The sequence below is a fragment of the Parus major genome, chromosome 28 (assembly GCF_001522545.3).
Source record: "Parus major isolate Abel chromosome 28, Parus_major1.1, whole genome shotgun sequence".
Classification (NCBI taxonomy): domain Eukaryota; kingdom Metazoa; phylum Chordata; class Aves; order Passeriformes; family Paridae; genus Parus; species Parus major.
This window is the reverse complement of record NC_031797.1, coordinates 481,309-498,924: the sequence shown is the minus strand read 5'-3', so window position 1 is coordinate 498,924 and position 17,616 is coordinate 481,309. Positions and strand designations below refer to the sequence as shown.

Sequence of the window (17,616 nt, the reverse complement as noted above, 5' to 3'; positions counted from 1 at the left end):
CCGGCCCTGCCCCCGGCCCGGCCCGGCCCCGTCTATCAGGTTCCCAGCTCGGGCACCCAAGCACCGCCCCTCCCCAGCTCCCTCCCTTCGATTGGGCAGCATTCCCCGCCAGTCAGGGCAGCTCCCGTCGTTTACTGGCTGTTGTTGATAGGTCTGGAGCACCACCCGCCTCCTGCGGGCTCTGGCGGGCGCTGATTGGTTTGTGCGGGAGCGCCCCTCCCCGGCTGGGCCGCGGTCGGTGCCGGGCAGGCAGAGGGTCGGCGCCGCCATCGCCATGGGCACTCGCGACGACGAGTACGACTATCTGTTCAAAGGTATGTACTCAGCAGGACCACGGCCGCCGCACAGCGCTGGGATCGGCCGGGACCAGCGGGCCGCGCGGGCCTGGGGCGTCCGCTGCGGCCTTGGTGCGCTGGGTGGCCTTGTGGGCCCCCGGCCTGGTCTGCCGCCGGGGGAACCCTGGAGGAGAGGCGGGAGAGCCAAAAGGGCCTCCCCGTCCCGCCCCGTCCAGGTCCGCGTGGGCCGCGTGCCGGCAGCTGGGTGGCTGCGGTCCCCGGGGGAGACCGGAGCCGCGGCAGGGGGCGGGCGGGCCGGGGCTGTGCCCGACGCTGCCGGTGGTTGTCCGGAGATCGCCCGGACAGCAGCCGGAGTTGCAAAACCAGAAGTTTCGGTGGAGGCTCCTTCGGAGGTCCCCACTGAGCGCCGGTACCGGGAGCCTGGGACCGTAAGGGTGTTAATTTGTTTGTGCGGATGGGTTTTTTGCCACGCCTGCCCCTGTGTCTTCCTCTGACATGTCGGGTTGTCCAAGTCTCTGGTGAGGGCTCAGTGCTGCTCCTCCTGCGCTGGCTTCGGGGGCATCGCTGGCATGTCCCCGGGGTTTCTGTCCCGTGGGATGTCTCCTCAGGCCGGGCACCTGCCTGTCCAGAGGCTCAAGCTGGCCAATTTCCCGGAGCACCCCACAGCTCTGCCTGTGAGGTCCGAGGAGCAGTGCAGGTGGGTGTAGTACCTTCATCTTTGGTTTCCCAGCCTGTTTTGCCCCGGATCTACTGTTGGTAGAGTGGCTGAAACCTTATTTTCATCCCAAGAACTCACTCTTGGGAAGGGCAGTGCTTAGAGTGCCGTTGGTGGTCTATGAGGGCTCTGGGGGTCACTTGCTGCTGTGACAATTTCCCAGGCATTTGATGTCTTTGTACCTAGATACTCACAAGGGCAGCAGTGATTCCGAGCTTGTGGACCAAAGGAAAGAAGAGTTAATCACCTGTGGGAAATGTTTTATAGATGTATTTGCCTAATTGCATTATTTGCTTTACAGTGGGTTGAATCTTGAAGACAATGGGGAAAAAAAGCCCTTATTTCTTCTCTGCCTATAAAGCAGAAGACCAGCCTGTAAAAATATACTAAACTGAGTCTAAAGTAGTTTCCTCTTGAAGCGTGCTTCCCAGGTGGTTTAATATCCAGGAACTTGAAAGCCTAAAAGTTGTACTTATTTTTTCCTTTCTCTGAATAGTCAACTAGCTAGGGAGAACTGCATTCATCTTTTTAAAATACTTGCTTTGAAATGCATTGTTAATGTTATCTGGAATGAGACTCAACCTGAAGCTGTTTGGTCTGGATCTGTGCTGTGGTGATGCTGGCACATTTGTAGCCCTTAATAAAAAATGGGTGAGAGAATTGTCCTTTTCTGAGCATCTTTTGGGAGGGGCCATTGTGTGGAATTTTAAAAATAAAAAAGTAGTTAGAAAAGGGTTTCTTTATGGGTTTGATTATTTATCTTTTCCTTCCTCTGAAGCTTTTTGGGACTAGAAAAAAATAATATAAAGGGGACCAAGTGGGATGAGGGCTCTGCTGTGAGACCAAGTCCCCTTCCTTTTCTTTCTACCTCCTCCAGTAGTGGAATTAAGCATCAGGGACAATTGTTGTAATGATGTCCTGGACTTTGGTTGGTTTGTGGTTTAGCCCCTTCTTAGCTACACAGATGACATTTGAACTCTGTTCTGTCAGTGTGTGTTGTAGTCAGAAGTAGAAATAATGATGTAGGAGGATCTTAGTCTGGGAAAGTTTATTTTTATTAAATTTAAGGCTTGACTGTTTCCCCTGCCACCTATTTCCAAAGGACAGCGTGTGGCAGGCAATGACTAACTTAAGGTTTGGGAGCACTCTGGGAATGTGAGTGATTATAGTCAAAGCTGCTCTGCTGAACTAGTGGTTCTTTGTTCCCAATTTCCCTTTCTTTTCTGTGTGCATCCCAACAAAACAGCTTATTTTATTGATCACAACAAAATATGACTTGTTACCAAAGTGCTTGAGCCAGCCTTTGGGGGAAAGAGGCAAACTGTGTGCACGGGGCTGCGTGGGGTAGTGAGGCAGTGAAGAGCTTGTGGCTGTGTTCAGTGATGTGACCCAAGTGAAGTCAGCAGCTCTGGCTTCTATTCCCAGTTCTTAAAATTATTACAGTCCTAGTTTTGTAGCAGGGATGGTGAAAAATCAGGGACTTTTCAGGACGAGTTTTGAATGTGTTGATTTGGAATTGAATTAATGACCTTTGAAGACTCGTTTAAAATGGTGGAAGCCTTGTACCTATTAAATGTGATCTGCACATTAATTTTGCTCTGAGAAGATCAGCTATTATCAGTGTTTGTTTTAAAAAATAAATCTGAGGTTGTGCAGTGTGTGCTGGCTCATGAAAAAGGCAGGAAAAATCAGCCATAGGGAAAAAGAGCTTTCTTTTACTTTTGTGGGAATTTAGACTGCCCTGATTAGTCTCTGCTTAGCAAAGGCTGTGATTATTAAAAACAAATGTGTATCCTATTAGTCACCCATATCTGGCAACCTTATGTACTTCAGGTTTATCACAAACTCTGGTTAGATGGTCTCTACTAGAGGGAGTCTTAATCTTCTTAATTGCTCAAAAGTATATATTCTTTTTCCCAGACTAATAAATGAGTGTATTCACAATTCTGTCATAAACTTGATCTATTTATTTTCCCTTTCTTACCAATGATGTATGGCACTGGAATTTTAATTCTGACTTTGGCTTGTTTTGTACAAGGGTCTCAATATTCAGGGCAGATGCTGAGGGTGGGATTGTGCTGTAGCTCTGGATGTTGTAGACACAGGAAGCAGAGTAAGGATGGTGACTGAGTGGATGGATGGGTAATGTGGTGATGGTGGATAACCCACACAGTGGCAGGGGGGTGCTGGAGCAGGGAGAAAAATCAGGAAATACTGAAGGGACAGGATTCAGGATATAAACAGGGAAGTACATGAGGCTTGTCTGTGTGCTTAGAGCCATCTGAAGATGGCTGGTGCTGGTTTTTGGTTCATGTCACTTCCAATATGAAATTAGTGTGTCACCCTGAAAATTAAGCCTTCTGATAATGTTTTCATAGTTTTAGTTACTTTCCTATGAAAGTCCTGTAAACATAAGTTATCACATTCCTTCTAAGAAATGTCTTTTGATTGACGTTTTGCATGACCAGTGTGCTTGGGAAGATGGTGGCTTAATTATCCAATCCCTGGTCATTGTCGAGAATCTATAAATACTGGAGTCAGAGAATAAAGTGACAGGTTTTTGTTCTGAGAGTGGTTGTGTGAATTATTTTGTGTCCTTTAGCGTCACCAGTGCATCTTTTCATTACCACTGTGGCCCTTAGGGCCATTTGTAGAGTGAGTTCCTCTGTTCTGGTGAGATGTGTTTCAGGAGTATTCAGACTCCTAAGCTGTCATTGAGAAGTTTTTTTCCTACTCTGTCATGACTGCTGAATTTGAACAGGCAATAAATATTGTGTGGTGGCCTGTTACCAAATTTAGAAGCTTTCCCAAGTTCTAATCACTTAGTCCAGAAAGTTGAAGGTACCTTCTTACTCAGCTCCCATAGAAAATAAGTTTGTTGTTTCTGTCTGCAGGTGGGGCCCCCAGTCTTGGCATCTTTCTGCTGTAAGTGGAAATGCTCTTTTAGTGCTTAAGATTGAGTGTTAATAAGAGGCACTTGGAAATTTTAAGAATGCTCTTTATTGAGTTGGGATCTAGTTGCCTTCCTTTAACTTCTGAAAAATGCTCTCCTAGAACCTCTGGTGGAATGTGGGGCAGCACAGTGAAGGGAATAACCAGCCAAAGAAGCGCAGGACTGCTGGAATTTTCTTCCAGTGTCAGATGGAGTTAATGATCTGAGAACTGTTTGCATGGTTTATGCTCCAAATTGATACTTTTAAAATGTCAGAGCCTGGGAGATGGCTGGAACCCGGAAAGGCTGTGCCTTCTCCAGCTGCAAAGTCATGGGAAGATAACTCCCCTTGGAAACAGTTGGAAGCCTTAGGGGTCTTCCAATCTGGTCTAGCTTGTGTGGTAGATATTCTTACTTGTAGTTATGGTCAGGGCTTTGCTGTAGGATAGAGCCTATTCCAGTCAGCAGATCCCTGTGCAAGATGGGCGGCCTCCGCCTGCTCTTGGAAAGTCCCATGGAATTAGTGATTAAAAACTGTTTGTCTGGAAAATAAAGCTAACAAAATCCTAGAGTTAGAACTGGTGATAAAATCTTTTTTTGTCTATCTGTTGTCATACCCTAAAAAATGATTTAGGCCGTTTGGCAGGGAAGGCAGAGCACTGTGAGGAGCTACTTTAAGTTCTCCCAGGTAGGGAGTTGTGGTGCCCTGCCACAGCGTGCTGGCTGCCTGTTCCTGCCTCTGTTTTGTTTTGCCTGTTCAGCTGTGCTAGCACAATTGTCTGTCTGTGCTGTCAGGCAGATGAGATGCTGGCAGGGCTCTCCAGGGCATTTCAACAATGCCCCTGTGCAGCTTGGGAGCTGTCACAGCAGAAAGCCAGGGTACAGCAGCAGCATGGGAATGTGCTCCAGGGGTGGGGTGGCACTGGGCTGGAGCAGGGTACTGCCAGAGCTGCACCCTCAAACAATGACCTGAGCAGAGAAAAGCTGTAGAAGCACTAAAAGACAAATGTGATCCTTGGCCCTGGGAGAACATTGGTGAGCTCATGCTGGAAGTGTGCAATGAGAAGATTCTTCTGTAGTTGCTGGGGGAAATTGGGAATGGTTTTATCCCCATGTCTGCTTTTCTTTAGGAAAAACAGACGATATGAATGAGGAATATCAGCAATTCTAGAAGTGGAGTAGGAAATATTCCTAAAGTTAAAGAAGCTTGCAGAGGCTGGCTGCCTTTCTTCCTTTTGCTTGAGCCAGGACACTTGAATTCCAGAGAGTATGTGAAACACAGTGTTTGTGAGAGGAAGGGAGCATGGCTCAGCTGTTTCAGCACTGTTTCTCTCAGTTGTTTCTTGCTCTCATTGATAAGCCAAAAAGCAGAGGGAGCCTCCTGCCACAAGATGTACCTTTGTTTTCACAATTCCTTTCAGGAAAGCTGGACTTTGTGTGCTGAAGATCTCTCTGCACTTGCATTTTTCTGTTATCATGGCAACACCACGTGTGGCGGCAGAGGTTTCTAGCTCATCTCTTACTTCTCATGCAGTCTACTACAACTTGTTTTGCTGAAAGAAGTTCTGCTTTGCTTTGTATCTTTTCTAGTGTCAAATGTCTCCTGTTTTCCTCTTTCTGTGAACATACTTATTAATTAAGTTATTGAAATAAAGCACCCTACATGACTCCAACAGCAACTGCAAGTAATTGTTTACTTACCATGTTTTTGGTTTTTTTAATAAAGATAGAGTACACTTACACTGTACAAAGACTTTTGTAGACAGGAGGCCTGTTGCCATGTTCTTGCCTGTAGTGCTTCTTAAAATGTGGGTTGCAGCCTTCCTGTGCCAAAGGTCAAGTGTGTGAGGGGCATCTCTTACCTCTGCCTGCTGCAGTGGTTGGGGCCTCCAAAGCACTGTTTGACTGCCACAGTTGCTGTAGCAATTTCTCATTTTCACCTCTGAGGACCAGGCAGCTACTCATCCCAAAACAGCTTGGGGCTCTTCTGGGGTTGGAGAAGCAAGCTGTGTGTAGTAAAGACTGTGGTGTTGTCTATGTTGTCTCTTCTGTGTTATCTGACTGTGTCTCTGGTGGATGCTGCCTGCCAGGCCGCACTGCAGCATGGGGGTCAGTACTGGTAGAAGAAATTAATTGTGAAAATAATCTCTGTCCTTTCAGTTGTGTTGATTGGAGACTCTGGAGTTGGGAAAAGTAATCTTCTGTCACGTTTCACACGCAATGAGTTCAATCTGGAAAGTAAGAGCACCATTGGGGTGGAATTTGCCACCAGGAGCATCCAGGTGGATGGGAAGACGATAAAAGCCCAGATCTGGGATACTGCAGGCCAGGAGCGATACCGTGCCATTACCTCAGCGTGAGTACTGTGTCTTTGCTCAACAGAATTCTAACAGAGATGCTGCAGATACATATATGGGTAGAGAATGAAACAATGGCACAAATGGCACACATCACAAAGTCATTGTGACAGACTTCAATGTAGATCCAAATTGTAAGATAGCAAATACTTTTGTGTTCCCTTGATTAATATAATGAAAATAAGTTTTAGATTCTAATGGTACTGTTATAGAAACAACTGACAGCTTAAATCAAAACTGTGGGAAATTCTGTTTGAGTTTTGGGATTTGTTTTTTTTGTCTGCACTGAATATGCTGTGTTCATTATGTGGAGTGTCATTTCAGATGGAATCTGAATAGTGTTGGTATGAAGTTTTGGTTTAAATGTGGTAGCTTACTGTAACACCCATGGCTTCTGGTCTCAGTTGCCCCCTCAGTCTTGAGATTGAGGGTACTTTTAGGAAAACCTGCAGTCACAAAGTCCCTTGAAATCTCAGTGACTTTGAATTAGTCACAGCCCTGAATATCAGGTCCATGAGTGCACACATTGAATAGCTAGAAAGTAGGAAGGCAACTATGATAGGCTGTGCAACAGTGTCCCTGGAGGTGAGAAGCTTTTTCACCTGTGGCACCTTGTTAATCCACAGAGTGGTTTGAAGTGTACCTGTTTCTATGCTGGCAAAAGTATCTGGCAGAGGTCAAAAAGCAAACCCTTTGGTCAGGCCTCATTCTCCAGAATGTTTTCTGATCAGTGAGGTGATTTTTTGTTACATTACAGATTTGTATCGGTTTTTAAAGGTAAAAACATGTTTCTGAATCATGCACAGATTGGAGGCATTAAACTCAAGGTAAGGGGAATTTTGTTAAGATGGTAGAAAACCAGGAGAGCCTGGAGACCTAAGGAAGTAATCTTAAGGGAAAGGGATGCAGAAACAGATGTAAGTGACAATTTCAAATTGCATCTTTTCTGGAACTTTTTTGTTTGTGTGACTTCCAGATTTTTTTTTTTGTGGCCCTTGTTCTTGCTGTAAAAACTGCTAGTCTAGTCTGGGTCAACAGCAACAGGTTTTACTGCTGGGAACTGGCACTGACTGCTGCTTGACACATCACTCAGCCAGTTCAGCCTGCTTGGCCAGCAGAATGCCAAACATCAGGGAAAAGGGAATGTTGTCTGCTGACTTGGTGCCCTGACTCAGTTCAACATGTCAGATGGGTGCTGACAGAACTGAGAAGAAATGGTAGGATTGTGTGAAAGAGAGATATGGATGTTACAGGATTGTTGATACAGATTGGCTTGTGTTGAAATGGGCCCAAACGTGTGCGGAGGGGGCAAACTCTTCCTGGATTAGAGGTTTGTGGATAGTGACAATATAGCCCAGAGTCCCCTCTTTAATTTGTAGGAGGGACAGCAGATATTTGAAGGATCAGGAACAAATATTGACAATTTATTAAGGGCTATTTTCCTTGCAGAAAGTTAGGTTGCAACTTCACAAAAACCTTCCAGCTGTACCAGTTCTTCAATGCTGAATTTTCTTGCACACGGTTGGAGCAGACCGGACATTTTTAGTCCTGGTTTCTGCAGCCTCTCTAGCATTTTGGTATACACACTGGATTTTTTTAGAAATGCCATTAGAAAAAAACCCTACATTTGGAACTTGGTTTCAGGCTTCAGAACCACTCCAACAACACTATCTGCATCAGCACAACTTTTTCCAAAGTGGAAAGCATTATAGCAGAGCTAGGTGGCCTGTTTGCTGGTGTGGCTGGTACTCACTCTCGCTGAAGGGCTGTGCCTCGTGGTTTCAGATATTACCGTGGTGCTGTTGGGGCTCTGCTCGTCTATGACATTGCCAAACACCTCACCTATGAAAATGTGGAGCGCTGGCTGAAGGAGCTGCGAGACCACGCCGACAACAACATCGTGATCATGCTGGTGGGCAACAAGAGCGACTTGCGCCACCTCCGGGCCGTGCCCACTGACGAGGCCAGGGCCTTCGCAGGTTTGTACTGGGGCTTTGGGGGCCTGCTGTGATCACACTGTTTTGTCCAGAGCTGAACTCTCACCTCAAGTTTTAGTTTGAACCCTAAAAAAGACATTTAAGATGTTTTGTGGGGTTTTTTGTTTGTTTTTGTTTTTTTATTAAAATATCTTGACTTATTAACTAGCATGTGTCGTTGATTTGGGTTTTTTGGGGAATTTTTGTCATTTTTAGTTTGTGGTTTTCTGTTGTTTTTTAAATCTAGTGGTAGTACATGTTTTTGAAACAGTGTCCTTGAGCTGCCTGATAGCTGAAGATTAAACACTTCCTCTAACAACGCTAGAAACAGTAAGCAACATTTAGAAGAGAAAATATCACAATAAAAAAATATAAAACATCACAATACAAAATGTCCTTCCTTCCTAGTGACCTGCTTCTGCTGAGTACGTATCAATGTGGACAGCTACAAATGAATGCTGAACCTTCTCTTAGATGGGGTGGTTGATGCTCTAGAGCTCTGACACATATAAGTAGTGTCATCTAGTCTCACTTAAAGGCAGCGATCATCAGACTTGAAAATTATCATTTGTTGGGAGAAGTCAAGGGGGTTATGTAAGATCCTGCCACTGCATTCCTTCTCTCCTCCTTACCTGGTGGAGCACTGGTCAGATGTTCTTTTGCCCTCAAAGGCCTGGGGATATTTGGCTTTTGTGTGGCTGTCAAGCTTGGAGGTGAAGTGTAAATGTACAACCTCTAAAATACCTCTAGAAATACTATCAAGGCTTGCTTATACACACTTTCTGAAGTTTGCTGGTAAGCAAGTACCCTGAAGTATATGTAATAAAGCCGCTTTAAATTTTCAGATGGAGGGGAAGTGACATTTATCTAACATAAGCAAAACAAGTTGGTGGGTGCCCCAGATAGTCTTATTACTTTGGTCACTTGGTTCAGCTTCTTACTCTTTGACCCTGACTTCCTCCTAAGGCTGTTTTAAATTGTTAGTGGTGGTCTAATTGTTGGCTGTTTAAGCTCCATGACTGAAATTTGCCTGTTCCTGGTACCATACTGCTACAGGTATGATATTTGAGTGTTAATCACTTTCTTTTTTAATTAAAAAACAATTCTTTGGCACTGTAAGAGGCAAGAAGAAAACAGACTGTGTTCCAGAGGGTCATTGTTATTTGGGAGTGGAGTTTGATTAGGGAAGTATGGATCTATTGATCTTTTTGGGATTGCAGAGGAGAATTGTGTCTGTGTAGCAGCTGATGTGCTTTTGCTCAAAGTACCTCTTGCTCAAGGTACCTCTGGGTGTGATCTGTAGCAAAAAGAGAATGATATTTTGTGTTGCTTGATTGAGCAAGGGCTGCAGTGGAGAAAATGTTCTTTCACTTTGGGAAAAGGAGATGTTGCTGACCTGCACCACCAAGGTATTCCTTGAGCAACAGGGAAAAGAAAAAAAATTACTGTAGCCTGGCTGGTTTGGCCTAAAATAAAAGATAAAAACTGCCAATTAAATGTGAAATAAAGTATTATTAAAGTTTTTAACTGAACCACTTCTTATTTATTACAGAAAAAAATAACTTATCTTTTATTGAAACCTCTGCTCTGGATTCAACAAATGTAGAAGAAGCCTTCAAGAACATCCTTACAGGTATGGTTTGTTATGGATTCAGAGGAGCTGCTGAGGTGGTGGATCTTCTTCATGGGCACATTTTGTAATTTTCTGGAATGTTTTGGAAATGTGTGTTGGGAGTGATGGTTAGTTTGCAAGCTTTCTAATCTCACCTGTGTATTCTGCCTCCCACTCCTTTCTGTCCCAGGAGAGGGTTTTGGTCTCCTGGAGGTTTCTATCTCCTGATGTTCCATAAGTTCAAGCTATTGGAATAGCACTGTTTTAAAGGAACTGGTAATTTTACTTCTGTGTGTGCACAAAATCTTGTTAGTGAAGCCCCAGCTATGCTGGAAGTTAAATGTTCCAGTACCTTCTCTTGCACCAAAGCAGACTGGTACCATTTTCAGACTATTGAACTCTTGTTGTCAGCTGATAGCAAGGGTTATAGGGTTACAGGTGATTGCACCAGCAGCATCTTATGTAGAGAAGGACCTGGGGATTCTGGTGGGTAATAGGTTGACAGTGAGCCATGGGCAGGGATACCTCCCACTGTCCTAGGCTGCTCCAAGCCCCATCCAACCTGGCCTTGGACACTTCCAGGGATCCAGGGGCTGCCACAGCTGTCTGGGCAACCTGTGCCAGGGCCTGCCCACCCTCACAGTCAAGAATTTCTTACCACTATCCCATCTAACCCTGCTCTCTGGCAGTGGGAAGCCATTCCCCCTTGTCCTGGCGCTCCAGGCCCTTGCCCGAAGTCCCTCTCCAGCTCTCTTGGGGGACTGTAAATGTTGGAAGTCTGCATTAAGGTCTCGCCAGAGCCTTTTCATCTCCAGACTGAACAACCCCAGCTCTGACTCCAAGGTGCCCAAGAAGAGGCAGAAAGGAAAAAAAAGGCAATCAGGCTGCCTCTATAGGTAAAAAGCCTGACAGACGAGGAATGGGTTGTATTTTCTGCCCAGCAGATCTGTGTTATTAGAGCCACTAGTGAAGCAACTGGAGTGTGAGGCAGAGCCAACTGCCCAGAGCTGGACCTGGGCCGGTCTCACACTGTGTAGCAGATTCATGGCTGATCTGGGACACTTGGCTGGATCTGAGGCAAGTTCCTTGGCACTTTGAGACAGTATTTTTTATTTTAGTGCTTTGAGTGTAGTTCAACAGTCACCATCAGTCTTGTCTTCCCTTGCAGCATTGTCCTGAGACTGACCCTGGTTAGAGATGCTGGCCTGAGGCTACTCTAGGAGAGCCACAATGCTGTAACAACTCAAGCTGAGGTCAGGCCTGGGCAAACTGAACTCAAACCCCTCTCTCTCACAGCATCCTGGGCTCCCAGAAGTGTTGAGATTGTCCTGTTTGGAGACAGCATAGGCACACGGATAATAAGACTGAGAAGTCCTTGAAAGGCTGTTCCTAAAGTGATTACACCTGGGGGAGAATCATCCCTCTAAGAGAGGAGAAGGAACCTAGGAAAATGTGCTGTGTAGAGTAGTGAGTTGGGAACCACCACAATGGACTTGGCAAAGGGAAGAGAGTGGGAACAGCAGGACAGGAGTTTCCCTACTGGCCATTTGTGTGAGGAATCACTGAAGACTGTAAGAAAAACATACCCACAAAACACCCCAAAGAGATGCTACCCCAAAGCAAAAGGGGCTTGGCAGCAACTGAACAGCTCAAATTCAAATACAGTACTGTGCAGGAGAGAAAGAGGATCTGACAGCCTCTGAGCAGCCCTCCTCCTCTCTTTCAGCAAAGATCTGTACGTAGCCAGTGGCAACAAGATTGGCCTTGAGGCCAAACCAGAAGGTTTCCATTTTAAACAACATAAATATGTGCAGATTCTTTAAAAAAAAAACAAACAAAAACAATCCTTACAAAAAACCCCCATAAACAAGCCCTGCACAGTCCTCACAGTCTGTGATTTTTAATCCTTACTAAAGGCTTTGGGTGTTGATGTTTTGGGCTTGTGGCTGTATGAATGTGACCATAATGTTTACCACAGACTTCCAGGGAAGTACTTGCCCTTTTCCTGTTTCACAATGGAGGGAAGTTGGAACAAGGGTTTATAGTCAGTGAAATAAGTGACTTCAAAACCTTTCCACTTAAAAGATATCTGCTAAATATGCAGTTGAAACAGTTTGCTTCTGATAGCTTTTAAGCTGGCAGTCTCTCTTCAGTGGTTACAGTTTTGTGGATCTGTGTGCTTTCAAGCATAAGTTAGTTTGAGTCAAATAAATGCATTTGGAGAAGTATGGGCCTTTATGGACCCATGCAGCTTTTTCCTGTCATAGTTAGGAAAACTGATGTGTTGCAGAGAGGAGCATTGCTGTTACTTGGTTGCCAGGCAGGTATCCAAGAGCAGAGGTGGGCATCACATAACTTGTTGCTGCTGCAAAGGTTTCCCAGCATCCTGGTGATTGGTGTTTTTAGAGTATGCTTTTTTTTAATCACAAAGACAATGATTCCCTGTTTAGAGATGAGCATTCCTGCTCCTTTCCCATTAAAAAAACGTTTTAATAGTCCCCATTTTCATGAAGTCATTGAAAAAGATCTGGATAGGTAGTGCTGTTGCAGAAGACAGTGAGGACTCTTGTCTTAATGACTTTTCCAGACAGAGCTGGTGTATTCATTCCAGAACTGGAATGCCAGCCAGGTGTTACATGCCACATTTGGTTAGCCTAGATTCCCTTTCAGAGCCCTCAAGTTAAATCTTCTCCTTCTTGGGTTCTGGTGTGTTCCTGGGCAGTTTGCTCAGTGCTGTGCCTGTGGGACACCGTGCACCTGAGGCTCTGACCTGTGTGCTCTCCTTGCAGAAATCTACCGCATCGTGTCGCAGAAGCAGATTGCCGACAGGTCTGCGCACGATGAGTCTCCTGGCAACAACGTTGTTGACATCAGCGTCCCACCAACCACCGATGGACAGAAATCCAACAAACTCCAGTGCTGTCAGAACCTGTGACCTTCTCTAGATGACTCTTGTGCCCTCCACTTTGTCTGTGCTTCATTTAGAAACTTGTGTGCACTTCCTATCTCCTGTGATTCAGTGACTCCCTCCTCCTTCCTTTATTCCATTCCCAAATCTCCCCTCTCATATTAGAGCTTTAACTGTAGGGCTAACATCCCCCTGCCTCTGAAACCCCTTCCATGTGGTGACTTCTGGGCTTGAAATGTAGTCACTGATCTGATAGACATGTTTGTGTTGGAACATCTGCTGCTGGATATTATCCCATGAAACACTCTTATCAAATAGGCTTGTTTTGGTTTTACTAGGTTTTTTTTTTTTAGTTTGGTTTTGTTGTTGTTGTTGTTGTTGCTTTATGGGAGGGGAACAATGGGACTTGATTCTACCAGTTGAAGAAATAACTACATTTAGGCAACAAGGTTTTTCCTCCCATAGTCAGATATCTTTTTTCTTGTGTTTCTGTAAACATGGGGGAGAAATTAAACTACCTATCCTGCCAAATGCTCTGTTTTCTGTTCTGATGAAGTCTCACAGTGAGGATTTAGTGGCTGCACACACATAAGAAAGCTGTTGAAAATAACCTTACTTATTCAGTAATTACCCCTAATACAGTTAGTCTGGCTATGTAGTTTACTGTTTCCTGCTTGGGAAATCTTTCCCTATTCTTGTTTTATTTGGGAACAATAAAATATGTCTGCATTGCTTTCTCTGCCACCACGAATGCTTTTGCAGGCTTTATGAAGTGGCGTAAAACTTATTCATGGCTTATGTTAATCAGTTAACATTACTGTACAGTAAGTGCCAGCGTATTCATTTCAGAACCCTTTTGCAGCCAGTACAGGTAGGCTTCTTTTGTACTGTAGGTCAGTGTCTGAAAGCAGGATCTGCTCTAGTTCCTGGTTTGGTTTTTTTTTTTTGCATGCTGCTTTTTCTAGATCGCTCCTGCCCCTGTCTGAGTGAGTGAGGCAATATTTTCATGTCACATATATACCTGCACTTGTAAGGGTTTTGGTTGTTGTAGAGAAACACAATACTTTATATATTTTGTAAAACTTCCATAGTATCTGGAACTTTCTCTTCATGATCTTTCACTATTGACCTCTACTAAAATGCATAATATTAGGATTTCACACAATAACTACTAACCTATTGCTTTCTTACCATTTTACTGAACTGCAGACTGTAATTCTTAAATGATTGTAATTCACTGATGTAACAGATTTGTCATCAGCAGGGCTAACTACTCTAATTCTTTGTTGTGCTGAATGGGAAGAATGTTACCACAACTTTGTGTAGTCAGTCTCTTGCTTGCTTGTGCAAATCTCTGATGGCTTTTCATCACTCACTTGCTCTTGCACACTTGTATCCCCTCTGGTTTCCACTGAATGTTCTGATGGCAAATACTGGGTGAGACGAGCTAAAGGAAGAGCTGGAGACCATCTGCTGCTCCCTGAAGGCTTGTGGAGCCACTTGCAGTGAGTTTTTGCTCTGTATTCCGAGCCTGTACCTCACTGGATGAGTCCCAGCTGCATATTAGTGAGTTTGATTTTTCTTTACTGATACAAAGCAAATATGAAATTGAATTGTGCTTGAAGAGGAAAATCTGACATTCCAGCCTCAACTGTTCTGTCTGGTTATGTAATAAAATTAAGGGCAGTTAACTCTGATGGTTTTTCTTTTATAAGATTTCCAGACCAATGCCTTTAATTTTGTACAGTGTGCACTGAGAGGCCTCCAGCTCACAGCAAGGATGGGTGTGGTGTCTGGCACTTTCACTCTCCAGCTTTGTTTAGGGGTTACATTCATGGTTAAAGGATGCATGCTTGCAGCCTAATCCCATTGAATGAGGGCATGAATTCCTCTGTAGGCATCACAGGGCTCTGTCCTAGGGGTATTCCAGTTCAGGAAGCACTTTTAACACATGGTGTTTACTTCACTGGCATTCTGTTGAGAGAAGGTGAGAACTGAGATGTCTCCTTTTTGGTTGTCCAAGACCAGAACATAACATGTCGTCAGTGTTCAGACAACTGACAATGAGAGAACGGAAAATTCTGAAATACTGAAAATATTTCATTTGAGAACAAATGGACACTAGTGGAGCTGGGCTCCTTAATTTTTGAACAAACTTTATATAAAGAAATCAGTTGGATAACATGAGGAATTGTACTGTTAAAAAGATTTATTAGTTCAGGGTGGTGTATTAACATGCTTTTAATCTGCAAGTCCTGTTCTTAACATGAAGTTTCTAGAATCAGTCTGGCCTGGTGTAAGAAGCCAAGAAGCAGTTTAGTCACTTGCTTGTCTCTTGAAAGATTTTCTTTAGTCTTTGACTTTGTGGAAGGCTCTAAACATTGTTGTGAAAGGTCAGTGTCTAGGGCTTAAGTGCTGTTAAATTTATGGGTATTGAAGAACTCTTGAACAATTCCATTGTCCAAAGCCCCCTCAGCACCGGTGGACCTTGGACAACTCTGTTGTGGTTGAGATGTGTTATGTGACTGGGAAATGCCTCTTACCCTTTGCTGGGGCACCCAGGATGGGGGAATTGTGTGTACACACATGTGCACCCATGTAGCTGCTGAGAGCACTGGGAACAGGGTGGGGTTTTAATCTGCTGTGGTCCCTCACTATGAGACAAGGTTCTTCCCCAGGCTGCTGTGCTGCTTTCCAGGCAAAGCTAAAGCCCTTCTGTGGATCTGAGGTGCTCCTGCCCAGACTAAGCATAGGGCTCTTTGTTACAATAGATAAAGGACAGAGGACCAGTTCTGCCAGGTTAGGCCATCTTCCTGTGCAGAGACTGGGAAAATGCTTCTGATCTGGGGTTCCTGGTGTCCTGATGAAGCATTGTGCACTCCTTAGAAGCTGCATCCACAAACCAGCCCACTACTGTGCTGGAATTGCTGAGGGGGAAGACTTGGAGGAATCCTGAGGAAGCTGGAAATGCTGAAGAGCTGTCTGACATTCAGAGAAGCTCTCCAGTAGCCCAGACTCCTTATGCATGCTTTCCTGATGTGTAAATTACAGACCACATGTAACCTCAACTAGACTACTTCATCCCACAGCTTTGCTGGCTGTGTGTTGCTCAGTATTACTGTCAGGAAAAAAAAAATGGTTACAGCTCTCTTCCATCTGCCCCAAGGGATTTGAGGGCTGAATTTGGCTTTTGTAGAACTCTTGATAACAGGAAGGCTGCCTGTGAAAAGAAGGAATGTGTGCTCTGCTTGCTTTACTTGGACGTTGAGGCTGACTTCCCTTTAACTATTGAAAACACTGCAAGGCCCTGAGTGCTGCCACCTGTGTCAGTAAAAACATTAGAGGCTCCTGCTGATGTCTAGAACAGGTCCCTTAATGCAGAATTAGGCAGGAGTCTGTCGTTGCTGCCTCTCCTCTAACTGATGGGGAGGGTGAAGGCCAAAATGTGTACATAAAAGTGACTTGTTCCTGAGCACACAAATGGCTAATTGGTAAAATAAAGTTAGTCTGGATCTTCACTGGAACCTGCACAGAACAAGGAAGTTTGGTTTGTAGGAAAGTTTTGAAGCACCATACTTGTATGAATGTAAAAATCCAGTTGATGGGTGACTGCTTGCTACTGTGTTAAAAATATTTCTGTGTGTGCTGTGGAGGCCATCTAGACTTGGTAGAAGAAAGGCAGTTTGGTGCCTTCCTGGCCCTGTAGCAGGTTTAGAGGCAGTAGAAAGATGATGGATCCCAGAGATGCCCCCATTTGGGTGCTGTTCTGTGACTCCCTGGTGACCAGGGCCTCTTGTGTGAGCACAGAGCTCTTGGCTGGGTGTGGTAAGGGTTGGGCTGAGCTGTTATTTGAATCAGTTACTTAATAAAAGCTGTTGGAAAAATGTACAGGAGGTATTTTTCCTCCTGGTGCTTTGATCCTTGTGTGCTGCATTGCTCCAGAAGGTGGAAGTGGGACCTGTTTCTGGCTGAGTCTGAGGCTTGGTGATCATTTCACTTCCAAGCAGAAGGAAGAACTTGCTTAGAGGTTCTTCTGGACTCTGTAGAAGTAAAGAAGATTCCAATGAAGCAGCTCAGTCACTTAGGGAAGATTTTTTCTCCATGAAAAACTAGAACAGTGTTAAAGGTAGGGGCCTGCGTTTCAGCTAAGGAAAATAAGACAATTGGAGGTGAAGAGTAACTGTCCTTCAAGTAAAGCACAGTAAGTGGGAGATGAAGGATAGATTCTCTTCACTTGCAGACTCTTAAATGTTGTTAGTGATTTATGGAATGTTTCCATGGAATGAGTATCTCCAGGGCTGTACTGTTTCAATAAATAACAGCAATTCCTATTTTACACTGGTCAGATAATGCATGGTAGTGTTGACTATCAGGCTTTGTAGGCTATAAGTAGTAGTGGGCTTTTATGTAATCCAGAAGAGAGGTTCCTTTCATTTACTTTTATTCCTGGTTCCTGTGTTAAGTGCAATTCACTTTGTAAATAAACACATCACTCGATTTTTGTGCATGGTTGTGATGTATTGTGGATATAAAGATTTCCAAATCATACTGTCTGTGTAAAGTTCTGTTCCAGCCACAACTGTAGAATAAGATGGGAGGGGCTCCCGAGCCAGAGCGCGGGCTGGGGCGGGGATGCATGGCCCTGCCGGTGCCCCGGGGAGCGGCAGCAGGACGGGACAGCCGGTGCCCCGGGGAGCGGCGGCAGGACGGGACAGCCGGTGCCCCCGGGGAGCGGCAGGACGGGACAGCCGGTGCCCCGGGGAGCGGCAGGACGGGACAGCCGGTGCCCCGGGGAGCGGCGGCAGGACGGGACAGCCGGT

General features: G+C 45.0%; 1 protein-coding gene across 1 annotated transcript; it reads left to right on the top strand.

Moving 5' to 3' along the window:
• Positions 1-186: 186 nt before the first annotated feature.
• On the top strand, positions 187-17,344 carry RAB11B (RAB11B, member RAS oncogene family). Its single transcript, XM_015651876.2, has 5 exons — positions 187-314; positions 6,104-6,299; positions 8,086-8,279; positions 9,829-9,909; positions 12,678-17,344. The coding sequence occupies exons 1-5, from the start codon at positions 275-277 to the stop codon at positions 12,821-12,823; spliced, it is 657 nt and encodes a 218-aa protein (XP_015507362.1). The 5' UTR covers positions 187-274; the 3' UTR covers positions 12,824-17,344.
• Positions 17,345-17,616: the final 272 nt, after the last annotated feature.

Excerpts from the sequence above, each read along its gene's own strand:
- RAB11B (XM_015651876.2), top strand. The coding sequence starts at position 275 with ATGGGCACTCGCGACGACGAGTACGACTATCTGTTCAAAG. Across the intron at positions 6,300-8,085 it reads TACCGTGCCATTACCTCAGC|ATATTACCGTGGTGCTGTTG; the intron begins GTGAGTACTGTG and ends TCGTGGTTTCAG. Across the intron at positions 8,280-9,828 it reads CGAGGCCAGGGCCTTCGCAG|AAAAAAATAACTTATCTTTT; the intron begins GTTTGTACTGGG and ends TATTTATTACAG.